Source organism: Entelurus aequoreus, linkage group LG19, assembly GCF_033978785.1.
Source record: "Entelurus aequoreus isolate RoL-2023_Sb linkage group LG19, RoL_Eaeq_v1.1, whole genome shotgun sequence".
NCBI lineage: Eukaryota > Metazoa > Chordata > Actinopteri > Syngnathiformes > Syngnathidae > Entelurus > Entelurus aequoreus.
In genome coordinates this window covers 38,498,643-38,525,918 of record NC_084749.1, presented here as the reverse complement: position 1 = coordinate 38,525,918, position 27,276 = coordinate 38,498,643, and the positions used below count along the sequence as shown (strand labels likewise).

General features: G+C 38.3%; 1 protein-coding gene across 4 annotated transcripts in view; it reads left to right on the top strand.

The window, feature by feature from the left end:
- The window catches only part of tns3.2 (tensin 3, tandem duplicate 2), a 130,243-nt gene that overhangs the window by 14,525 nt on the left and 88,442 nt on the right, over window positions 1-27,276 (top strand). For all 4 annotated transcript variants that reach the window (XM_062028496.1, XM_062028493.1, XM_062028495.1 and 1 more), the window contains exons 2-4: window positions 12,350-13,163; window positions 19,146-19,297; window positions 25,524-25,620. In XM_062028496.1, the coding sequence (XP_061884480.1) occupies window positions 12,539-13,163; window positions 19,146-19,297; window positions 25,524-25,620 (874 nt within the window). In that variant the 5' untranslated portion in view covers window positions 12,350-12,538. The remainder of the gene's footprint in view (window positions 1-12,349; window positions 13,164-19,145; window positions 19,298-25,523; window positions 25,621-27,276) is intronic.

Below are 27,276 nucleotides of genomic sequence, written 5' to 3'. Positions count from 1 at the left end.
TACCGGAAGTAGCGTGACGTCACAAGACAAAGGATTCCTCACAATTCCGCTTTGTTTACAATGGAGCGAGAGACATTCGGACCGAGAAAGCGACGATTACCCCATTAATTTGAGCCAGGATGAAAGATTCGTGGATGAGGAACGTGAGAGTGAAGGACTACAGTGTAGTGCGGGGTGTATCTTTTTTCGCTCTGACCGTAACTTAGGTACAAGCTGGCTCATTGGATTCCATACTCTCTCCTTTTCTATTGTGGATCACGGATTTGTATTTTAAACCACCTCGGATACTATATCCCAGGGGTCACCAACCATTTTGAAACCAAGAGCTACTTCTTGGGTACTGATTAATGCGAAGGGCTACCAGTTTGATACACACTTAAATAAATTGCCAGAAATAGCCAATTTGCTCAATTTACCTTTAACTCTATGTTATTATTATTAATTAATGATATTTACACTTAATTGAACGGTTTAAAAGAGGAGAAAACACGAAACAAATGACAATTACATTTTGAAACATAGTTTATCTTCAATTTCGACTCTTTAAAATTCAAAATTCTACCGAAAAAAAGAAGAGAAAAACTAGCTAATTTGAATCTTTTTGAAAAAATTAAAAAAAGAATTTATGGAACATCATTAGTAATTTTTCCTGATTAAGATACATTTTAGAATTTTGATGACATGTTTTAAATATCCAATCTACACTTTGTTAGAATATATAACAAATTGGACCAAGCTATATTTCTAACAAAGACAAGTCATTATTTCTTCTAGATTTTCCAGAACAAAATTTTTAAAAGAAATTCAAAATACTTTGAAATAAGATTTAAATATGATCCTACAGATTTTCTAGATTTTCCAGAATAATTTTTTTGAATTTTAATCATAATAAGTTTGAAGAAATATTTCACAAATATTCTTCGTCGAAAAAACAGAAGCTAAAATGAAGAATTAAATTAAAATGTATCTATTATTCTTTACAATAAAAAAAATAAATTACTTGAACATTGATTTAAATTGTCAGGAAAGAAGAGGAAGGAATTTAAAAGGTAAAAAGGTATATGTGTTTAAAAATCCTAAAATCATTTTTAAGGTTGTATTTTTTCTCTAAAATTGTCTTTCTGAAAGTTATAAGAAGCAAAGTAAAAAAATTAATGAATTTATTTAAACAAGTGAAGACCAAGTCTTTAAAATATTTTCTTGGATTTTCAAATTCTATTTGAGTTTTGTCTCTCTTAGAATTAAAAATGTCGGACAAAGCGAGACCAGCTTGCTAGTAAATAAATAAAATTTAAAAAATAGAGGCAGCTCACTGGTAAGTGCTGCTATTTGAGCTATTTTTAGAACAGGCCAGCGGGCTACTCATCTGGTCCTTACGGGCTACCTGGTGCCCGCGGGCACCGCGTTGGTGACCCCTGATATATCCTCTTGAGAGTCGAGAACGCGAAATGGACATTCACAGTGACTGAACATGTAAATACACGGTTAATAATTTTCAGCTTGGCGAAGCTAAAAAAATAGAAGCTAACTTAGCTACGGGGCTAACGTAAAAGCATCAGTCTCAAATGCAGATAGAAACTAAATAAAAAAAAACCCTGACTGGAAGGATAGACAGAAGATCAACAATACTATTAAACCATGAACATGTAAATACACGGTTAATAATTTTCAGCTTGGCGAAGCTAAAAAAATAGAAGCTAACTTAGATGCGGCGGCGGGCGTTGTACGCTTTTGACGACACCCCGGCCGCCATCAGAGTCGGCAAGAAACATATATTTCCCCAAAGTTACGTACGTGACATGCACATATCGACACGCACGTACGGGCAAGCGATCAAATGTTTGGAAGCCAAAGCTGTACTCACCGTAGTACGTCTGCTATCCTGCTCAAAACACAACACAACCTCCTGGTTTGGTGTTGCTACAGCCAGCCGCTAATACACCGATCGCACCTACAACTTTCTTATTTGCAGTCTCCATTGTCCATTAAACAAATTGCAAAAGATTCACCAACACAGATGTCCAGAATACTGTGGAATTTTGTCGAAGAAAACAGAGGTATTTGTATGGGTCCAAACACTCCCCTTGACCTCGTGACGTCACGTGCATACGTCATCATACTGCCACGTTTTCAAGTGGAAGTTTCGCGGGAAATTTAAAATTGCACTTTATAAGTTAACCCGGCCGTATTGGCATGTGTTGCAATGTTAAGATTTCATCATTGATATATAAACTATCAGACTGCGTGGTCGGTAGTAGTGGGTTTCAGTAGGCCTTTAAGGCCCCCTTTAATGGCCTTTTAGCCTTCATTTCAGTACTGTTATTACACTGGAGAATAATCCAATGTGTTGATCAACTTGACATGCATTTGCGTCACTGAACTCTGCTAAGCAATGTGGTCTACATACAACACACAAAGACAAAGATATGTTTCAAAGGGCCAATTTGTTTCAGTCCAGAACAAATTGACAAAACTATTTTAAATAGCAGCAACATAACATACATAAGTAACAAACAGCATAATAACAACATAGCTGTAAAGCAAGGAAGGCACACACTACATACACAAAGCCTAACCAGGCGTTTTTTTCTCTCAAGGAATTCTGAAATAAAATAATGTCTGAAGCCCAGAACACTACACATTTCCCCAGTTTTAGTTTAGAGATAAGGAAAGATTGGCCAGGCCCACTAGAATCCCTCTTTATGTTTGTGAACTTTATAGTCTATACATTTAGAGTGATGTGATAATCAAACACTCTAGAAGTCTAGGATGAAAGAGTGTATAAGAGAAGTATATAAGATTGTAGCTGAGATAGGCTCCAGCGCCCCCCGCGACCCCAAAGGGAATAAGCGGTAGAAAATGGATGGATGGATATAAGAGAATTGACAGAGTGTGTGTACCTTCAGTGCTGAATGATGAGCAGAAGCAGAGTTTGGAGTGTCTTATTCAGCTCGCTTTCCATTTTTATGTACTCACTGTCCAGGTGCCATTTGACGCCCGGTGTCATGCTAATTAGCTGCCTGAAAGCGGGTGACTCCACTGTAGAAATAGCCTGCATGTCTTCTAGCACAGTGGTCCTCAACCTTTTTTCAGTGATGTACCCCCTGTGAAATTTTTTTTAATTCAAGTACCCCCTAATCAGCGCAAAGCATTTTTGGTTGAAAAAAAGAGACAAAGAAGTAAAATACAGCACTATGTCATCAGTTTCTGATTTATTAAATTGTATAACAGTGCAAAATATTGCTCATTTGTAGTGGTCTTTCTTGAACTATTTGGAAAAAAAGATATAAAAATAACTAAAAACTTGTTGAAAAACAAACAAGTGATTTAATTATAAATAAAGATTTCTACACATAGAAGTAATCATCAACTTAAAGTGCCCTCTTTGGGGATTGTAATAGAGATCCATCTGGATTCATGAACTTAATTCTAAACATTTATTCACCAAAAAATAAATCTTCAACATCAATATTTATGGAACATGTCCACAAAAAATCCAGCTGTCAACGCTGAATATTGCATTTTTGCATTTCTTTTCACAGTTCTTTTTGACAGACATTTAAAAAAAATCTCACGTACACCTTGGCATACCTTCAAGTACCCCCAGGGTACGCGTACCCCCATTTGAGAACCACTGTTCTAACACACACGCTGCAATGGCTCTATCAATGTTGTCCTGGCTAGCAGTGCCTCGTTAAAATCCAGCCGCTGTTGCTTAGGCGGTGAAGTGTGTCTCACTTTACTAGCTTCGTCGAAGCATGTCGCTTTTGTAGCTGTTTCAGCAGATTTTAATTGCTAGGATAGGATCTTTGATCCGAGACACAACTTACATTTAACTAAAATGTTCTTTTCTTTGTGGTCGACAAAAGAAAAGTAGTGAGAATATCTCCATGTTAAGAAACTTGGCTTCGGCATGACGTCTTGTTGGTAAACACAGACACGCCCCCTCCCACACACACACACACACACACACACACGCATACACAGAGCGCGCATCTTCTCCGTCGCCTCTTCTGCAGCGCTCCGACAAAACACACCAGATCTTCTCAGTTTCTAGCCGATACTACATACAAAATAACGTAAAATAACGCAGTAACGCATTATGTAGTAACGGTAACTGAGTTACTGAATATAAAAAATAACGCGTTAGATGACTAGTTACCGCCGAAAGTAACGGCGTTAGTCCCAACACTGGTTTGTAGACATCCAAACCAATTTCCAGACCTTGGCAAAGTAGTGCCAGAGCTACAGTAACTTTTACTGAGACACAATTGGTTTGGAAATGACCTTAATAATCTTCTTCAACGTGTGTACTTTAAAGCCAATGGTCCTTCTTCTTAGATATTCACCAAGTTCTTTGGACTTTGCCATTGTTCTGAGGCCCTATTGAGTTCTATCAAACAATTATTAAAATTATTTTATCTTAGTGCCAAATAGGCACTATCAGCTAAGGTCAATCATGATCATGGACAAGAAGTTAATAGGACTTGACCTTGTCAAGCTATAATACATTTTTGAATCTTTTTCACCGCTTGGACTATTTCCTGCAGTCCTTCTAAGAGATATAGTTATAACAATTGTATAGACAATGGGGGGTTAACAGAAAATATTTGAAAAGCACTGATTTACTGTACTTGACGGTATATATATATATATATTTTATTTTGACCCTGTGTAAATTAAGACAAAAAACCGACCTGTTAATGAACATATTTTCATGAAAGAACTTGCTCAATACTTGACTTCCCAGCATGCCTCTAACAAGTAGTGCATTGTGTAGTCTGTTAAAGTATAACGGTAAGAGTGAATGAGAATGCTTGACTGTGTTCTCTGTATGCCTGAGCAATCAGTCCCTTCTGACCTCAGGCAGACTTGTATGACAGACATGTTCTTTGCGTCACATGCCTACTTACAAAAACACACATGGAGACAGCCTAGTACTGTACACTTCTTCTGGTAGTGTGCCAGAGGAGATGGCAACGACCCAATGTTTATTTGGACAAAACCCAAAACCAGTTAGGTTGGCACGTTGGGTAAATGGTAAATAAAAACAGAATACAATGATTTGCAAATCCTTTTCAACCTATATTCAATTGAATAGACTGCAAAGACGAGATACTTAACGTTCGAACTGGTAAAACGGGACGGCGTGGCGAAGTTGGTAGAGTGGCTGTGCCAGCAATCGGAGTGTTGCTGGTTACTGGGGTTCAATCCCCACCTTCTACCTTCCTAGTCACGTCCGTTGTGTCCTTGGGCAAGACACTTCACCCTTTGCCTCTGATGGCTGCTGGTTAGCGCCTTGCATGGCAGCTCCCGCCATCAGTGTGTGAATGTGTGTGTGAATGGGTAAATGTGGAAATACTGTCAAAGCGCTTTGAGTACCTTGAAGGTAGAAAAGCGCTATACAAGTATAACCCATTTATCATTTATAAACTTTGTTATTTTTTGCAAATATTAGCTCATTTGGAATTTGATGCCTGCAACATGTTTCAAAAAATCTGGCACAAGTGGCAAAAAAGACTGAGAAAGTCGAGGAATGCTCATCAAACACTTATTTGGAACATCCCACAGGTGAACAGGCTAATTGGGAACAGGTGGGTGCCATGATTGGGTATAAAAGCAGCTTCAATAAAATGCTCAGTCAATCACAAACAAGGATGGGGCGAGGGTCACCACTTTGTGAACGAATGCGTGAGCAAATTGTCGCACAGTTTAGGAACAGCATTTCTCAACGAGCTATTGCAAGGAATTTAGGGATTTCACCATCTACGGTCCGTAATATCATTAAAAGGTTCAGATGATCTGGAGAAATCACTGCACGAGGCCGACAACCAACATTGAATGCCCGTGACCTTCGATCCCTCAGGCGGTACTGCATCAAAAACTGACATCAGTGTGAAAAGGATATCACCACATGGGCTCAGGAACACTTCAGAAAACCACTGTCAGTAACTACAGTTCATCGCTACAAGCTACAACTCTCCTGTGCAAAGCCAAAGCCATTTATCAACAACACCCAGAAACGCCGCCGGCTTCCCTGGGCCCGTGCTTATCTAAGATGGACTGATGCAAAGTGGAAAAGTGTTCTGTGGTCTGACGAGTCCACATTTCAAATGGCTTTTAGAAATTGTGGACATGGTGTCCTCCGGATCAAAGAGGAAAAGAACCACCCGGACTGTCATAGGCGCACAGTTCAAAAGCCAGCATCTGTGATGGTATGGGGGTGTATTTGTGCCCAAGGCATGGGTAACTTACACATCTGTGAAGGCACCATTAATGCTGAAAGGTACATACAGGTTTTGGAGCAACCAGAGACGTGCGGTGAGGTTCATGGCTGGTGAGGCACTGACTTCATCACAGTCAGATTTACAAACATATGAACCCTAAAGAGTATCTTATTCACCATTTGATTGGCAGCAGTTAGCGGGTTATGTTTAAAAGCTCATACCAGCATTCTTCCCTGCTTGGCACTCAGCATCAAGGGTTGGAATTGGGGGTTAAATCACCAAAAATTATTCCCGGGCGCGGCGCCGCTGCTGTCCACTGCTCCCCTCACCTCCCAGGGGGTGAGCAAGGGGATGGGTCAAATGCAGAGGACAAATTTCATTACACCTCGTGTGTCTGTGACAATCATTGGTACTTTAACTTAACTTTAACTTTACACATACAAACTGTAGCACACAAAAAAGCACATTTAATTAAAAAAAACATTATTATGGTCTTACCTTTACTTATAAATGAAGTCCATGCGCAGCTTCTTTTGAACAAAAGCATTGATAACTTGTTTATAGAAGTCTTCCTTATCTTTCTTCAGTTTAAAAAGTATCTCTGTCTCGATGGAGATGATCCTTTAATTAATACCTCCTGTTTCGATTGAAAGTCCAGTTTAGAAAACTGTTTCATTTTAGATATGTAATCCTCCATGTTAAAAGTCCAGGCAAGAGGAAAAAATAAACGATCGCTGCTAACTGTTGCCGCTTGTTGTCACTTCTTCTGCAGCCGAGTGGTCGCAAGAATGATCTCTGGGATCACTAGCGCCCTCTACCACCAGGAGGCGGGATTACTGCGAGCCTCACACAGTGCGTCTTTTGCAGCCGTTTTATGATTGCTCAGCACAAGAAATACGTTACACACATACAGTTGTTGACAAAATACACTGTACATTATATACCTCAGCTAACTAAACTATGGAAATGTATAATATAATTCATATAGCAATACGGTCTCACTGCACAGCAGGCCATCAGTTAGCCGAGTCATTGCGCAATCCATGGCGAGGCTCAACTGGCTGCTGACTCACCGCAAGTCTCTTCTCAGTATTTGAAAGGCAAATGTGAAAATTCAGCGATTTTGAATAAAAACAATCTAAAACTGGTGAAGTTAAATGGAAAATAACTTTATAGTATAATCACTGGATACATATAACAATTTAATATTTTTTTTTTTCTTTTTACATTTTTTTTCTTTCCATGATGGCACGTGAGGCCCCGCCTCACCTGCCTCCCCTGACTGCACGTCACTGGGAGCAACATATGTTGCCATCCAAGCAACGTTATCATGGACGCCCCTGCTTATTTCAGCAAGACAATGCCAAGCCACTCGTTACAACAGCGTGGCTTTGTAGTAAAAGAGTGCGGGTACTAGACTGGCCTGCCTGTAGTCCAGACCTGTCTCCCATTGAAAATGTGTGGCGCATTATGAAGCGTAAAATACCACAACAGAGACCCCGGACTGTTCAACAAAATTGGTCTCCTCAGTTCCCAAAGGTTTACTGAGTGTTGTTAAAAGGAAAGGCCATGTAACACAGTGGTAAACATGCCCCTGTGCCAACTTTTTTGCAATGTGTTGCTGCCATTAAATTTTAAGTTCGAACATTAAATATCTTGTCTTTGCAGTCTATTCAATTGAATACAAGTTAAAAAGGATTTGCAAATCATTGTATTCTGTTTTTACTTGCGATTTACACAACATGCCAACTTCACTGGTTTTGGGTTTTGTATTCGCTGATGTTTATGTAATTTCTGTAAAAGTGTCAATGGTACAGAAGCAATTTAGTGGTTGCCAGTCAAATGGCAATGTACTTTCATCACGTACTTCTTTGACCAGTTGGGGCTTTATGCTTTAATCACAGTTTGATTGTGTTTTTCATTGTGGTGGGCAATTCATGTAAGAATTGATTGCGATTCATTCTCTTGATAGCACATCTTGAAAGAGGCTCATAAGTGCCGTCATTGGACCCTGAGTATGTTCCAATCTTTAGACCAGGGGTCACCAACCATTTTGAAACCAAGAGCTACTTCTTGGGTACTGATTAATGCGAAGGGCTACCAGTTTGATACACACTTAAATAGCACAGAAATAGCCAATTTGCTCAATTTACCTTTAACTCTATGTTATTATTATTAATTAATGATATTTACACTTAATTGAACGGTTTAAAAGAGGAGAAAACACGAAACAAATGACAATTACATTTTGAAACATAGTTTATCTTCAATTTCGACTCTTTAAAATTCAAAATTCTACCGAAAAAAAGAAGAGAAAAACTAGCTAATTTGAATCTTTTTGAAAAAATTAAAAAAAGAATTTATGGAACATCATTAGTAATTTTTCCTGATTAAGATTAATTTTAGAATTTTGATGACATGTTTTAAATAGGTTAAAATCCAATCTACACTTTGTTAGAATATATAACAAATTGGACCAAGCTATATTTCTAACAAAGACAAATCATTATTTCTTCTAGATTTTCCAGAACAAAAATTTTAAAAGAAATTCAAAAGACTTTGAAATAAGATTTAAATTTGATCCTACAGATTTTCTAGATTTTCCAGAATAATTTTTTTGAATTTTAATCATAATAAGTTTGAAGAAATATTTCACAAATATTCTTCGTCGAAAAAACAGAAGCTAAAATGAAGAATTAAATTAAAATGTATCTATTATTCTTTACAATAAAAAAAATAAATTACTTGAACATTGATTTAAATTGTCAGGAAAGAAGAGGAAGGAATTTAAAAGGTAAAAAGGTATATGTGTTTAAAAATCCTAAAATCATTTTTAAGGTTGTATTTTTTCTCTAAAATTGTCTTTCTGAAAGTTATAAGAAGCAAAGTAAAAAAATTAATGAATTTATTTAAACAAGTGAAGACCAAGTCTTTAAAATATTTTCTTGGATTTTCAAATTCTATTTGAGTTTTGTCTCTCTTAGAATTAAACATGTCAGACAAAGCGAGACCAGCTTGCTAGTAAATAAATAAAATTTAAAAAATAGAGGCAGCTCACTGGTAAGTGCTGCTATTTGAGCTATTTTTAGAACAGGCCAGCGGGCGACTCATCTGGTCCTTACGGGCTACCTGGTGCCCGCGGGCACCGCGTTGGTGACCCCTGCTTTAGACCGATCATCTCCGATGCACTATGCAGCAATCCACTTCGGTGTGGCATTTGTTAGCTTCTTTTGTTTTTGTTTATGAATACTTCTCCCACACACACCATCATGTTTGTTCGGGTAACTAGATGTACTTCGGCGATATAAAATGTCTACTTTGCAGTGGATACAAGTGACCTTGGCTCCATCAACTCCACTGCCTCTAAGAGATTTAAAATAAAAAAATGTCCATAGAAGAGTCTGGAACCTTTCTCCATGCTTTCTTTACCAGTTCTTCTTTTTCCTGTAAAGGACAGCATGGGCCAGACTTAACATAGCATACCATACCAACTTCTCCTGTCACTATTTTTTTCATTTTGTATCATCTACAGTGAACATTTGATTTTTGTCAATTAATTTTTTACTAAATTCATAAAAAATAGACGGATAATAAGTTAAGTTAAGTTAAGTTAAAGTACCAATAATTGTCACACACACACTCGGTGTGGTGAAATTTGTCCTCTGCAATTGACCCATCCCCTTGTTCACCCCCTGGGAGGTGAGGGGAGCAGTGGGCAGCATTGGTGGCTGCGCCCGGGAATAATTTTTGGTGATTTAACCCCCAATTCCAACCCTTGATGCTGAGTGCCAAGCAGGGAGGTAATGGGTCCCATTTTTATAGTCTTTGGTATGACTCGGCCAGGGTTTGAACTCACAACCTACCGATCTCAGGGCGGACACTCTAACCCAGGGGTGTCCAAACTTTTTCCACTGAGGGCCGCACACGGAAAAATTTAAGCATGCGGTGGCCATTTTGCTATTTTTCATTTTCAAACCAAAACAAAATATATGGATTTTTCTTTTTTAACCTCTAGGGCTCCCGGGGACCATAAAGGGTCTCAGTCATTAAAACGTTAAAAATAAGTCAAATTATTTTTTATCTATTTATTTAACGCTTACAGTAAATCTCTATATCAACTTCAGGTTTATAAAAAGTAAAAAAAAAAAAAAAAAGGTTTTATGCCTTTTCTGTCAAAGGCCAAACTGACTTTGCTGTTTTATTTACAATGAAACAATAGAAAATACGTACTCATATAGTAGTACAGTTGTTATTAGTGAGAATATACTTATTTTAAGTTATTTTTGGGTTCATTGAGGTTTGCTAATTTTACTTGTTTTGGAAAGTCTTGACAAGCCAAATTTTCTTGTTCTATTGGCTGATAATTTTGCTTAGTTCAAGTAAAATACCCCTCATTTTTGTATTTTTGTTGTTGTTATTGAACACTGACTTTTTGCAGTCTAGCGGCTTTGCGTTGTGTATCGATCTTCCCTTCCCGCCACCCCTCCGAGCAGGGTGTGAACCTACGTTGCCCAATTGAGAGATAAGTGTGCTAGCCACTAGGCCAGACCAGGGCATTCTGCGGCCCGCGGGCCACATCCGGCCCTTTGTGCGTCTCTGTCCGGCCCGCGTGAGGCCAATCATAAATTACAAAATACATTTTAAAAAGTATCTATGTCGAGTGTGCAATACAACGGTGCTGCTTTTGTTTTGAAAAGCGTTATTTGTATTACTTCCGTGTGGACGTATGCGAGTGCGTGATTGTGAGTGAATGTTAACAGCTGCAATCACAAATTACAAAATAAAGTTGAAAAAACATCTATGTCGTGCGCGCAATACAACTGTGCTCCTTTTATTTGGAAAAGTGTTATTTATGGGCGTATGTCCGTGTGTAACCTACGAGTGAAGGTGCACAGCGACAAGTGATGCACGGTTTACACCCGAGACGCTAAAAAGAGAAAAGTTGATGACGAATGCCGTGTTTTCAACAAGACATGAACTGCCAAGCAACGTTCCCTCTAAGGTGCGCGCCTGCACAATTGCGCACTGCTCAAGCGTCCTCTGCGCACAGAAAATATATGCCGCCCACCAAATCAAATCCCATCTGAATTCTAAACAAAATAAACACATTTATTCTGTGTAATTTTGCAATGCAACTCTGAGTGACAGTGACAACAAGTGGCCCTAACGGTGTTCGTCAACACCGTTCAATTGAACACCGTTCAATTATTGTAACGTCTATTGAGATGCTTCGAGGCCAGGAATTATATCGATCACTTTATTGAGCAAAACTGTTTATATTCGGACATAACCACACCAAAAACATGAGTAAAACACTTCTATCTCGAAAAACTAGTCATTTTCTGCCGTACAAACCAGGCCAAAACCAACTTGTCATCTGTCACCAACACGCATACCACTAAACCACTGGTGCGTTTATGGCCACACAAAAAGTCGGACAACTCAAACACCACACAAAGTTACACTATGACTCCTCAGTCATACGCGTGCTTATTTTACTGTCATTTATTATTAATGTTAATTTATTTATATTAATCATGGAATGCTGTTACTAGAGGAAGTTACAGGAATGCACACTTCATCCTATGCTTACATTTCATTGTGCAACATGAGGATGTTTAAGAGGAACTAAATGTGATCTCTGAAAGGGGACAAAAGCTTTCCAAAGCAGTGCTTTTGGTATAAAGTTAAGTTAGGTTAAATGAAAGTATTATTATTATCATTAATTATTATTATTATTATTATTATTAATCTTACGTATATATCAAAAATAATATTTAGCAAAATTTAATTGAAATATTGTCGATGTGGCCCTCCAGCATTGCTCGGGTTGCTCATGCGGCCCCCGGTAAAAATTAATTGCCCACCCCTGCACTAGGCTAAAATCCTGAGCTGCTAACCCTGTGGCTAGCACACTCTTTGAGGTTTACGAATGTACCATGAATTGATTTACGTGGACTCCGACTTAAACAAGTTGAAAAACTTATTCGGGTGTTACCATTCAGTGGTCTATTGTACGGAATATGTACTGTACTGTGCAATCTACTAATAAAAGTTTCAATCAATCAATCAAAAACACTTGCCGCAGCCACCTAATAAGCCCAGTTATTATGTCTTCACAGTTGAACACCGACGGCCCGTGCTCAGAAGAGGATGAGGGGGACTAATTATGAGGAAGACTCTTCAAGAACCCAGCTGCAGTGAACAAGTCCATCTACCAGTAGTAATCCAAGCCTCTGTTCTGGCCTGTACACCTTGACTAGCAGCACAACACACAACCAGGCGAGCTGGCAACAGGATTTCTTGGGGGCATGACTGAGCTGGGGTCATCCGATGAAACAAAGAAGGGGATGTCTGGAAATGGAGAGGCTTCCTCCAACGAAAGGGAGACTGACATACTGGAAGATGAGAATGAAGAAGATAATGATAGTGTGGCAGCTTATTTGTCTTTCTCAGGCAATAGTTCTTCCTTTTCCTACAATACTCTGTCTGGCAACCAGCCCATGACATCAGCTTGTGTTGACAACTTCACTCACACCTCGGTTCAGCTGCGAATGAAAACTGATAATAACTTGGCATTAAATGGAGTATATGGCTCAGACGAGGTGCAAAGAGTGAAGATGTCACCTTTGGTGTCTCCTCAGACACCAACCAGAGGGATCAGCAGCCAGGTGCGTGGAGGTCTGCTGAACGATGGATACAAGTGCCCGGATGTGTTAGACACCATGCACTCAACTTATTCCACACATGCTAGTCAAGAGGATGAGTTAGCCTCATTATCGACAGACGTTGATGACTCAATAGAACATCTGAACCAACTGATTCTAGATTTGGACCCTACTTTTATTCCTGCCCTTCCTGGCTGTGACCGCCTGTCTCGATCCACCTCCCTCAACAGCGGCTGCCTCAGTGACAAAGGAAATACTCATGTGACTGGTAAGACCTTTAAAATTAATTAAAATATTATCCATCATCAGAGGGGGTAGAAGTCTCAGTAGAGTAGTTGCCTCACTGAGAAACCCCCCCCGTTATTTCAAGCATTTAGATACTGTACAGTGTACCGGTACCAGTACAAAAATTATTTTGATACTTTTCTAAATAAAGGGGACCACAAAAAATTGCATTATTGGCTTTATTCTACCAAACAATCTTAGCTTACATTAAACATATCTTTCTTATTGCAAGTTTGTCCTTAAATAAAATAGTGAACATACAAGCCAACTTGTCTTTTAGTAGTAAGTAAACAAACAAAGGCTCCTAATTTGTCGGCTAACATATGCAGTAACATATTGTGTTATTTCTCATTCTATTATTTTGTCAACATTATTAAGGACAAGTGGGAGAAAATGAATTATTAATCTACTTGTTCATTTACTGTTAATATCTGCTTACTTTCTCTTTTAACATGTTCTATCTACACTTCTGTTAAAATGTAATAATCAATTATTTTTCTGTTGTTTGGATGCTTTGCCTTAGTTTTGGATGATACCACAAATTTGGGTATCAGTCCGATACCAAGTCGTTACAGGATCATACATTGGTCATATTCAAAGCCCTCATGTCTCCAGGGACATATTTCCTGAGTTTATAAACATAATATACATTTAAAAAAAATATTGACGTAGTCATAGTAGTATCGACTAGATACACTCCTGTAGTTGGTATCATTACACTGGATGTTAGGTGTAGATCCACCAATGGCGTTTGTTTACATTTTGACGCCGGTGAGCTATGGTGTGTAGTGAAGCATGTTTAGCTATTCCTTGTAGTTGTAAGAAACTTACTTTATTTGTCACCATGGAGACGAGGATTAGTGATTTAGAAGTAGCTAAAACACTGCAGACTGCGGCTGGACTTTAGCCGCTAGCTAGCTAGCCATGTCTTAAAGCTCCTCTTCCGGTGGTCGTTTCAGTGTTATAACTTCACCTTTATCCTTAGTTTGCTTGTAAGCTTGTAAGTACTCTGTGATTGTGCGCTGCCGAAGATGCTCATCTGCTTGTAAACTAGCACTGACACGACGTGACGAGGACGGGGGCGCGGGGGTTGGTGGGGAGAGGACCGGTACTTTTCAGAGGAGGTATAGTATGGAATATGATTCATTAGTATTGCGGTACTGTACTAATACCGGTATACCATACAACCCTAGTACAGTGTTGGGTTGGTCATTCAGTTAGAACGGGGGTCAGCTTTTTCAAAAATGTATGGAAATGGGAAAAAATGGGGTGAAAAATCAGTTTTTTGTTGTAATATGGTTTATGTAGGAGGACAAACACGACACAAACCTTCCTAATTGTTAGAAGGCCCACCGTTTAATATGTTTGTGTTTATGCTTCACTGATGAGAGTATTTGGCGAGCGCCGTTTTGTTCTACTAAATTCAGCGGCCCTCGAACTCACCGTTGTGTGGACTGTGACTCAACAGTTTTTTTACATGTATAACTTTCTCCCACGCTGCCACAGAAAAACGTGTTTTATTCCACTCCTTCTTTGTCTCATTTTGTCCACCAAACGTTTTATACTGTGCGTAAATGCACAAAAGTGAGCTTTGTTGATGACTTGTGTGGAGTGCTAATCAGGCATATCTGGTCGATGCTAACATGCTATTTAGGCTAGCTGTATGTACATATTGTATAATTATGCCTCGTTTGTATGTATATTTGAGCTCATTTAATTTCCTTTACTCGTGTCCTCTGTGTATTTAATTTATATTTGCATGTCTTGCGACACATTATCTGTATGTAATATTGGCTGCATTTCTGATAGTTGTTTGTGTGCCACGTTGTTCCAGACCACAGCAAACATTACCCAGCTTGCAAAGATGAACATAAATCCATTAGAAGAAGACAGCCTGCCGTTTCCTTAAACTTGGATGCACACATCTATACTTTTAGCCATTCTAAGACAGTAACTTCCAGGAGTTATCTCACCCTCTGAGAAGTTTCACTAATGTTTTCCAATGTTGTAAAAATGTGTAGAATAAATATTACATTTCAACATTTCTGTCAACGAAGATTTGCGTCAGCCTGCGACACACAGTCATTTTGATAGTAGGCTAATATAGCTAATTAGCCACTTACATCATGTGTTGCCTTCATTATTACACTTATATAAGACTTTTAAAGTCATTTTGATAGTAGGCTAATACAAGTAATATAGACACTTACATCATGTGTTGTCACACTTATATATGACTTTTAAAGTCATTTTGATAGTAGGCTAATATAGCTAATAGAGACATTTACATCATGTGTTGCCATCATTATAACTCTTTTATAAGTCTTTTAATTTTTTACTTTTTTGTATTTGTGGTCCAATATGGCTCTTTCAACATTTTGGGTTGCCAACCCCTGAGTTAGTAGTAGTACACTACTTTGACCCATACTCATATACAGTACAGGCCAAAAGTTTGGACACACCTTCTCACTTAATGTGTTTTCTTTATTTTCATGACTATTTACATTGTAGATTGTCACTGAAGGCATCAAAACTATGAATGAACACATGTGGAGTTATGTACTTAACAAAAAAGGTGAAATAACTGAAAACATTTTTTATATTATAGTTCCTTCAAAATAGCCACCTTTGCTCTGATTACTGCTTTGCACACGCTGGGCATTCTCTCAATGAGCTTCAAGAGGTAGTCACCTGAAATGGTTTTCACTTCACAGGTGTGCTTGAAGCTCATTGAGAGAATACCAAGAGTGTGCAAAGTAGTAATCAAAGCAAAGGGTGGCTATTTTGAAGAAACTAGAATATAACTCATGTTTTCAGTCATTTCACCTTTTTTGTTAAGTACATAACTCCACATGTGTTCATTCATAGTTCTGATGCCTTCAGTGACAATCTGCAATGTAAATAGTCATGAAAATAAAAAAAACACATTGAATGAGGAGAAGGTGTGTCCACGCTTTTGGCCTGTACTCTAAATGAACAACCCCCATAGTCAAAAAGGCTATTACACCTTCCTTAGACCTAGCGAACCGCACAATGTTATCACAACTCTGCTCTGCTTTGTGTAAAGAGAATCAACAACATGTAAAAACGGAGAAAGAAACAAGCAGGGTGCAAACACTGTTTAGATGAGAAGGGCAGAAGGAAGGTCTAACTAATAATGCTGCACTTAAGGTAAGAAGGAATTTTCATTCAGTAAAAATGCAATAAAATATTTTAGACCGTTCAAACCCCCCCAAACAAAAACAAAGAACAAAAATCATGATTTTACTCAACAAAACAGACAAAATTTAAAAAACATTTTTGTTCATGAATATTAGAGATGTCTGCTGATATTATCGGACGATAAATGCTTTAAAATGTAATATCGAACATTATCGGTATCGGTTCGGAAATGATCGGTATCGGTTTCAAAAAGTACAATTTATGACTTTTTAAAACGCAGCTGTACGGAGTGGTACACGGACGTAGGGAGAAGTACACAGCGCCAGCGCCAATTAACATTAAAGGCGCTGCCTTTGCGTTCCGGTCCAATCACATAATACCTACAGCTTTTCAAACACAAGTGAATGCAAGGCATACTTGGTCAACAGCCATACAGGTCACACTGAGGGTAGCCGTATAAACAACTTTAACACTGTTACAAATATGCGCCACACTGTGAACCCACACCAAACAAGAATGACAAACACATTTCGGGAGAACATCCGCACCGTAGCACAACATAAATACAACAGAACAAATACCCAGAACCCCTTGCAGCACTAACTCTTCCGGGACGCTACAATATACACCCCTCCCCCCAAACCCCGCCCACCTCAACCTCCTCATGCTCTTTTAGGGAGAGCATGTCCCAAATTCCAAGCTGCTGTTTTGAAGCATGTTAAAAAAAATACTGCACTTTGTGACTTCAATAATAAATTTGTCTGCTGCAAAAACATTATTTTACTACTACTATATTGAGTAAAACATGCTTGAAATTAGAATATCAACTGATGCAAAGCTGTGTCATCAACACTCACAAGTATAAAACTACTTTTTTAAAGTAATAATTTCTTACTTCAAGCATGAAAAAAAAAATCATGATGCCGAGCGCATATCATTATGTGAAGATAATGGCTCTGGCATTTACTTAATTTAAGAATATTTTTCAACATATTGAGCAAAAAGGTCTCTTTTTTTTCTACCAAGAAAAGTGCACTTGTTATTAGTGAGAATATACTTATTTTAAGGTATTTTGGGGTTCATTGAGGTTAGCTAATTTTACTTGTTTCGGAAAGTGTTGACAAGCCAAATGTTCTTGTTGTATTGGCAGATAATTTTGCTTAGTTCAAATAAAACACCCCTCATTTTTGTATTTTTTTTTCTTGTTTTTGAACACTGACTTTTTGCAGTGTACTTGAAGGATAAAATTACGAAATTGGAAAATCAATTGACTGAAAATCAATCAGTTTTATTAATCATATAGCAATACTTTGGAATAACGTTTGTTCGTTAACACAAAATAGCTTTGATGTAGTTAAGTTAATGTTGTCATTTAATCGTAGACTAGCTTCGCTACAGTTCTCCAAAGGATTTGCAAATCATGGTTTTCTGTTTTTATTTACGATTTACACAACGTGGTTTTGTACATTTCACAGCAGTACACTGCAAAAACTGAAATCTAAGTAAGATTAAATATCTCAAATAAGGGCGATATTTGCTTATTTTCTGTGAGATAAGATAATTCTTCTCACTAAGCAGATTTTATGTTAGTGTTTTACTTGTTTTAAGTGTTTTGGTCCTAAATGATCTCAGTAAGATATTACAGCTTGTTGCTGAGATTTGATGACCTATATTGAGTAAAACATGCTTGAAACTAGAATATCAACTGTTGTAAAGCTGTGTCATCAACACTCACAAGTATAAAACTACTTTTTTTTTTAAAAGTAATACTTTCTTATTTCAAGCAGGAACAAAAACAAAATCATGACTTTGACACAATTGTGTCTCATAATTAAAACAGATGAGAGTCAAATGGACTTAGCTGTTTTATTTTCAATGAAACAATAGAACATACATACTCATATAGTAGTACAGTTGGCACAGTACAGTAAACGGACAGTTAATATTTAAAAATTTAACATGTGACATTTCTAACAATTTTGAACAGAAATAGTTCATGCACATTCCGATAAATTCTTCAAAATTACAATTAAAACATTTTTGGCCGGGGTTCCGGGCTGTATATATGCGCACTAATTGACTGAAAGAGCACGCACTTGGCGCGATGATGTCATGTTGTCGATGGAAAAATGCATTTTTAGACAATATGATTTGCCTGAGCGGCTAGTAGACCCCGAGAGTAACAAGCCTTGCCTTGTTGAATTTCCATTAAGAAAGATACATTAGTTTTTAGTATAAGTAAATGTAATGCCGAGCGCATATCATTATGTCAAGATAATGGCACTAGCATTTACTTAATTTAAGAATATTTTTCAACATATTGAGCAAAAAGGTCTCTTTTTTTTCTACCAAGAAAAGTGCACTTGTTATTAGTGAGAATATACTTATTTTAAGGTATTTTTGGGTTCATTGAGGTTAGCTAATTTTACTTGTTTTGGAAAGTCTTGACAAGCCAAATGTTCTTGTTCTATTGGCAGATAATTTTGCTTAGTGCAAATAAAATACCCCTAATTTTTGAATTTTTTTTTCTTGTTTTTGAACACTGACTTTTTGCAGTGTAGTTAAGTTAATGTTGTCATTTAATTGTAGACTAGCTTTGCTACAGTTCTCCAAAGGATTTGTAAATCCTTGTATTCTGTTTTTATTTACGATTTACACAGCGTGCCAACTTCACCGCTTTGGGGTTTTGTACATTTCACAGCAGTACAGATGACTGATTTGATTGCATTGTTTGACTGACTGGCTTCCATGTTGCACATGTCCCCACTTTGACCCTTTGTTTCATATCTGTACTTTCATACAGGCTGGAAGCGGCAGAAGCAGATCAGCGATGAGACAGACTACTCTAGTCTTTGGATGCTTAACGTTGCTTGTCATGATCCAGGATCAAGAGGGGAAGAACCTCAGAGCTTTGGAGGCTCCCTGGTTGACAGGCCCCCGTTCCTATCACCAAAGGTAACATTCAGTATCCTCATATCCTACAATAAAACAGTATTTAACCTTTAATGCTGAGGAATTTGAAAACTGTTGATCAACAAAAACGGATACAGTGAATGCCATTTTATTTAATCGTACTGGATTTACTCAGGATAGGAAGAGCGATAACGTAACAGGATAAGAAATAGTATCTTGCTGCGTCAGTTAGAGTGATGACTATGAGTCTATGATACTGATTAAAAGACAAAGCAAAATGGCCACATTGTTGGTGGCGTGCCTGCTGATCTTAATCTGTCTTATTGATGTTTAAATATTAGTGCTTTGCTATTAATACACATGATGTTTATTATTAAACAATGACAAATGTATTTGAAAAACACAGAAGTTGTGGAGTCATAAGTTATATTGTAGCTTGAGGTTGCATACATGTGTCATGATCCGTGGTCCGGATCATGTTTTGTTATGTTCTGTTAGCTTTGGACTCCCTTAGTCCCTGTTTGTGCACTCCTGGGCAGGGCCGGCCCGTGGCATAGGCCGTATAGGCAAATGCTAAGGGCGCCACGCCAGTGCCACAAATGTTGAGAGAAAAAAAAAAAAAAGTTGGTACTATTATTTCTAAATACAAAAAATAATCCCACGTTAATTAAAATTAACCATTATTTTCTTTAATTTGTGAAACTTGCCAAAATGGCTCTTTGAGAGGTAAAGGTTGCTGACCCCTGGTTTAGACAGAGCGGGTATTATTTTTGTCACAGATTTAATAATTTTCGATTCCATGTTGATTTCTGCATGTGGCTGCAGTGGGCTAGTATATATAAAGCCACCCACACCAGTTTCAAATTAGTTGCCTAATTAATGAATTGGAAAGAAAATGTTATGAGAGTAGCGTATGTGTGTGTGTGGCCCTTTAATAGGTGACAGCATGTGAGGTGAGTGACGTCAGTGAGTGTGTGGGCGAGAGAAGAGAGGGAGCGGTAGCGTGAGTGCTGGCGGGGACTAGTTTGTTTTGTGTTGGATTGGCTGTGTGCAAGCAATCAATAAAGCAAGATTTGCAACTATCGCCAGACTCATCATTCACTCCAAAGTCGTCCGCTGTGGAGACCCACTGCCGGGTAAAGTGAAGGGTGTTGCCCCGAGCATACATCGGCCCTGGAGAAGTGTCTCCCCTGCGCTCTTCGACTACGGTCTGGGAGCAGGAAGCAGGAAAGGTGCAACAAAAAGGAAACATTTATTTTTGATTCATTGCCAATATTGTTTGTTTGTTTTGTATTATTTTGTAGTTTATTGTCAAAATATACACTCCCATTATCCACTTAAATATTTCTAAGATATTTCTTTATTCTTAGACAAGGGATTCCCTTCCGTGATTGGTCATTTCTATGGACACAGAAATGACGTCACCTAATATTCCGTTTACGGCACATAGCAATGTCGTAATTCAGCTCTGAGTGTGACACTTAAGATTCAGTCCTACACTTCGCTGAAAGTGTGAGTAAGACGCTTGATAACTAACTTTTCAGTGCAGCTTTCAGCGAATAATTTCTTTACTCTTAAGTCAACTCTTAGCAGACTTCTTAGGAGTAATTCTAAGATGCTTGATAAATACGGCCCCAGGTCCCAATTATAAGGTTAGTTGAAATTAAACTGTAAAATGTATTTTAAATGACGTACAATATGTGAGAAAAGCCTTAACGTTCCTAATTTTTGATTGTTTCATATGACTATGATCCAAAAGATGATGTGACAAGTAGTTATGAATCCAATTGCCTGTCTGTAGAGGTTGCCCTCCTGTGGGTTCTCCTGACACAAAGATTCTTCTTGTGAGCCCGGCAGTCTGAGGTAACGGTATTTTATTGTCATGCAGGGATTGCTTTCCAGCAATATATTTTCGGACTTTTCAGTCCAGCGTGTCTCAGTTTGTGTGTCTTTCTCGGGCTCCAACTCCCACACCCCGTGTCTTGTACCGGCTGCTGCTAATAAAGGCGACAGGTGATTAGATAACAAGGCCCACCTGGGTCATCTACTCACCTGTCGCTGTCTTCGAGGCCGGTCCTTGCATACTCCGTTTTGCGGCAGGCCCGCAGGCCACGCCCCCCTCCACACTTCTATCGTTTAATAATTTGGTTTCCAAAATGTCATTGTCAGTGGTAATTTCAATTATCAATGCCCACTTTGTAAAATGTGTTCTTGAGCGTTCAAAGACCTTAGGTAGCGCATGATTGTTTGAAAGGTGGCTTTCCAATGACAGCCAGTTTAAAGTATCTTGCACGACTGACAATTGTTGTTCAAGTGTTTTTGAAAAGTTTATTAACATTTGCAAATCGTCTCCTTGTCTTGTCGACAACAAATATGTATTTTCAGCAGTCCTCTTGGCATAAACTGTATTTGTGTTAAGAATTTGAGTTATGGTAGGAATGTGCGCTGGTATCAGTAAATATACGGTTCAACGTTATCAAACACATTATCTTGAATGCAGTGGCAGGCTGTGCGTTTCCCACCTAGGCCTTCAGTGATGTCCAACTTAGTCCGACTTTAATAAATACCCCTCAAAATACCATAATTTATGTCAGCACATGACCAAGGCTGAAGGAAATGCTATACAGAAAAACACTTGTGCACTACTGGGCATTGATGACCACATATCTATATATCCTCACTCTGTTACGTCACTGATTCGCCTCTTTTGAAAAAAAGACTCCAAAACTCCGCAGGCAGAGCTTGTGCCCAAATGCATAAACCTTTCGACCCTCTGCTTTGCAGAATGCAGACTTTCTTACCTACGCCAAAGATGCCATGTTTTTTCCAGGCTTTGTTTGTGTGTATTTTAGCAACATAACTCAAACAGTTATAGATGGAATTTGATTGATTTTTCAAGAAATGTCTAAAAAAAACAATTCCTTGCATCTAATGCACACACACGGCTTACGGCGTTCCACGGCCCCCCACCTTGTTGGCCCCGCGCTGCGTAGAGGATTCTGAGAGATGTAGTTTATTTTCAGACCCGGCCAACGTTAAAGCACCAGAAAAAAAAACTACACTGCAAAAACTGAAATCTAAGTAAGATTAAATATCTCAAATAAGGGTGATATTTGCTTATTTTCTGTCTGATAAGATCATTCTTCTCACTAAGCAGATTTTATGTTAGAGTGTTTCACTTGTTTTAAGGGTTTCGGTCCTAAATTATCTCAGTAAGATATTACAGCTTGTTGATGAGATTTTATGACCTATATCGAGTAAAACATGCTTCAAACTAGAACTGATGCAAAGCTGTGTCATCAACAGTATAAAACTACTTTTTTAAAGTAATAATTTCTTACTTCAAGCATGAAAAAAAAAATCATGATGTATGCATATCATTATGTCAAGATAATGGCACTAGCATTTGCTGAATGCTGAATTTCCCCCAGGGATCAATAAAGTACTTTCTATTCTATTTCTATTTACTTAATTTAAGAATATTTTTCAACATATTGAGCAAAAAGGTCTAATTTTTTTTCTACCAAGAAAAATGCACTTGTTATTAGTGAGAATATACTTATTTTTAAGGTATTTTTGGGTTCATTGAGGTTAGCAAATTTTACTTGTTTTGGAAAGTCTTGACAAGCCGATTTTTCTTGTTGTATTGGCAGATAATTTTGCTTAGTTCAAATAAAATACCCCTAATTTTTGTATTTTTTTTTCTTGTTTTTGAACACTGACTTTTTGCAGTGTACACACCAAGTTTTTGTTTGATACTGTCACGCGTCACGGCATTATTGTGAAGACTTTGACTCCGCAATACCGCAGTATCTGCAATATACTAAATACATATAAATGACGAATGAAATGGCTAATTGAACATTTAACCTAACTTTTTACCTATATTGAAGACTCTCGAGTAGCAAAGAAAGAGGAGGGTAGGGGACTGCCACACAGATTTCAAATTCGTACTTTGCTTTGAGTTTTTTCTTGAATTCTGACCTTCATTATCAAAGTGCCATTGGCAACTTTCTTTGACACCATACTGGGTAATTTTATAGCCGTACTGTACTGTATTGGTACATGACAAGACTCACCAACACGTGGGATTTTGTTTAGGCACTAGGTACACATGCAAACGGACTAGATTGTTAGGCGCAATGTTTAGCTGTGTGATTATTGAAGGGCAAACTTTTTGGCGAGAAATGGGTCGTAGAAAAAAGTGAGGTATCACTGTACTGCTAAAACTGTCGTAGAAAGGGGGTTAACTTCTTAAATCAGCTGAGGGATCTAACAAGTATTTTCCTCAATATATTGAATATAGCGGTGTTTTTCAAACTTTTTTGAGCCAAGGCACATTTTTTGCGTTGAAAAAATCCGGACGCGCACCACCAGCAGAAATAATTAAAAACGAAACTCAGTTGACAGTAAAAAGTCGTTGTCGCAATTGTTGGGTATGACTTTAAACCATAACAACCATGGATCAATATAGCTCTTGTCTCAAAGTAGGTGTACTGTCACCACCTGTCACATCACTCCCTGACTTATTTGGATTTTTTTATGTTCTCCTGTGTGTAGTGTTCCTATTTTGGTGGCTTTTTCTCTTTTTTTGGTATTTTCCTGTAGCAGTTTTATGTCTTCCTTTGAGCAATATTTCCCGCATCTACTTTGTTTCACCAATCAAGGATATTTCAGTTGTTTTTATCCTTCTTTGTGGGGACATTGTTGATTGTCACGTCATGTTCGGTTGTACATTGTGGACGCCGTCTTTGCTCCACAGTCAGTCTTTGCTGTCGTCCAGCATTCTGTTTTTGTTTACTTTGTAGCCAGTTCAGTTTTAGTTTTGTTCTGCATAGCGTTCTCTAAGCTTCAGTGCATTTTATTAGGGGCACTCACCTTTTGTTTATTTTTGGTTCAAGCATTAGACACATTTTTACCTGCACCCTGCCTCCCGCTGTTTCTGACATCTACAAAGCAATTAGCTACCTGCTGCCACCTACTGATATGGAAGAGTATTACACGGTTACTCTGCCGAGCTCTAGACCAGTGGTTCTTAACCTGGGTTCGATCGAACCCTAGGGGTTCGGTGAGTCGGCCTCAGGGGTTCGACGGAGGTCAAAACACACCCGACTCATCGTGTAAATAAAAACTTCTCCCTATCGGCGTATTACGGTTACGGCAACAGCAGAAGTCACACTGATTTGCACTGGAGTATAAGTCGCATTTTTTAGGGAAATTTATTTGATAAAACCCAACACCAAGAATAGACATTTGAAAGGCAATTTAAAATAAATAAAGAATAGTGAACAACAGGCTGAATAAGTGTATGTTATATGACGCATAAATAACCAACTGAGAACGTGCCTGGTATGTTAACGTAACATATTATGGTAAGAGTCATTCAAATAACGATAACATATAGAACATGCTATACCTTTACCAAACAATCTGTCACTCCTAATCGCTAAATCCGATTAAATCTTATAAGTCTAGTCTCTTACGTGAATGAGCTAAATAATATTATTTGATATTTTACGGTAATATGTTAATAATTTCACACATAAGTCGCTCCTGAGTTTAAGTTGCACCCCGGCCAAACTATGAAAAAAAACTGCGACTTATAGTCCGAAAAATACGGTAGTCATTATTAAGTACTTATTAATGCCTTATTCGACATCTAAACCTGACCCTAAACCCTAACCCTAACCCTAACCAAATAACTCTAAATTAAGTCTTTACTTAGAATATGTTCCCCATACTAAAGTGTTACCAAACAACATATACATTTGTCTTGAATTTGGAAAAATAACATTTTATTTTTCACTAAAGAAGGGTTCGGTGAATGCGCATATGAAACTAATGGGGTTCGGTACCTCCAACAAGGTTAAGAACCACTGCTCTAGACAGCACCGACACTCAACAACAACACATCATTTGCAGACTATAATTACTAGTTTGCAAAAAATATTTTTAACCCAAATAGGTGAAATTAGATCATCTCCCACGGCACACCAGACTGTATCTCACGGCACACTATTGTGCCGCGGCACAGTGGTTGAAAAACACTGGAATATAGGAATATATTTTCCCTATTTTGTTGTAGTCATGTTCTCTGCTCTATTCTTTCTTCCATGAATACACGGTCTGTTTACTCCAAAACACTGCCTGTGCTCATACACACATCACAAGACTGTAATCTTCTGACGTGTGTGTATTTATCATCTCATATGACTGTGGAAGAATGATTAATCCTGATTCTCTCCTTCTTGTTTTTTATCTTTTTAAGCACAAGTTCAAGGGCGTAGACTTCAATGGACCGAACGATAGCTCCGAATTTATCCCACCAACTCCAACCTTCCCGGTGTCTCCTCCAACGCCCTATGGTAAGACATCATCACTGTGTTTACATGCACACTATATTCCTGTATTAACCAGGATTTAGTAAACACTCTGAAAACTTTTGAGACACCTGAACAATTTCAGATTAACAATTCGAATCAAATACTTTTCCTGTTTTATTTAAACAATTTGGACCCCTGGCATAAGTTTGTATTAACCCACATTTTAGGTGTATATAAAGTAGGGCTGGGCGATATGGCCTTTTTTTAATATCTCAATATTTTTAGGCCATTTCACGATACACGATATATATCTCGATATTTTGACTTAGCCTTGAATGAACACTTGATGCATATAATCACAGCAGTATGATGATTCTATGTGTCTACATTAAAACAGTCTTGTTCATACTGCATTAATATATGCTCATTTTAAACTTTCATGCAGAGAGAGAAATCACAACTAAGTCAATTGACCAAAACTGTATTTATTAAAGAGTTATTAAAGGCCTACTGAAAGCCACTACTACCGACCACGCAGTCTGATAGTTTATATATCAATGATGAAATCTTAACATTGCAACACATGCCAATACGGCCGGGTTAACTTATAAAGTGCAATTTTAAATTTCCCGCTAAACTTCCGGTTGAAAACGTCTATGTATGATGACGTATGCGCGTGACGTCAATGGTTGAAACGGAAGTATTCGGACACATTGTATCCAATACAAAAAGCTCGGTTTTCATCGCAAAATTCCACAGTATTCTGGACATCTGTGTTGGTGAATCTTTTGCAATTTGTTTAATGAACAATGAAGACTGCAAAGAAGAAAGTTGTAGGTGGGATCGGTGTATTAGCGGCTGGCTGCAGCAACACAACCAGGAGGACTTTGACTTGGATAGCAGACGCTAGCCGCCGACCGCATTGATGATCGGGTGAAGTCCTTCGTTGCTCCGTCGTTGAACAGATGAGGGCTGGCTGGCGTAGGTGGATAGCTAATGTTTTTAGCATAGCTCTGTGAGGTCCCGTTGCTAAGTTAGCTTCAATGACGTCGTTAGCAACAGCATTGCTAAGCTTCGCCAGGCTGGAAAGCAATAACCGTGTAGTTACAGGTCCATGGTTTAATAGTATTGTTGATTTTCTGTCTATCCTTCCAGTCAGGGGTTTATTTATTTTGTTTCTATCTGCAGTTAAGCCCAATGCTATCACGTTAGCTCCGTAGCTAAAGTCCTTCGCCGACGTATTGTCGTGGGGATAAAAGTCACTGTGAATGTCCATTTCGCGTTCTCGACTCTCATTTTCAAGAGGATATAGTATCCGAGGTGGTTTAAAATACAAATCCGTGATCCACAATAGAAAAAGGAGAGAGTGTGGAATCCAATGAGCCAGCTTGTACCTAAGTTACGGTCAGAGCGAAAAAAGACGCGTCCTGCACTGCACTCTAGTCCTTCACTCTCACGTTCCTCATCCACAAATCTTTCATCCTGGCTCAAATTAATGGGGTAATCGTCGCTTTCTCGGTCCGAATCGCTCTCGCTGCTGGTGTAAACAATGGGGAAATGTTAGGAGCCCTTCAACCTGCGACGTCACGCTACTTCCGGTACAGGCAAGGCTTTTTTTATCAGCGACCAAAATTTGCGAACTTTATCGTTGATGTTCTCTACTAAATCCTTTCAGCAAAAATATGGCAATATCGCGAA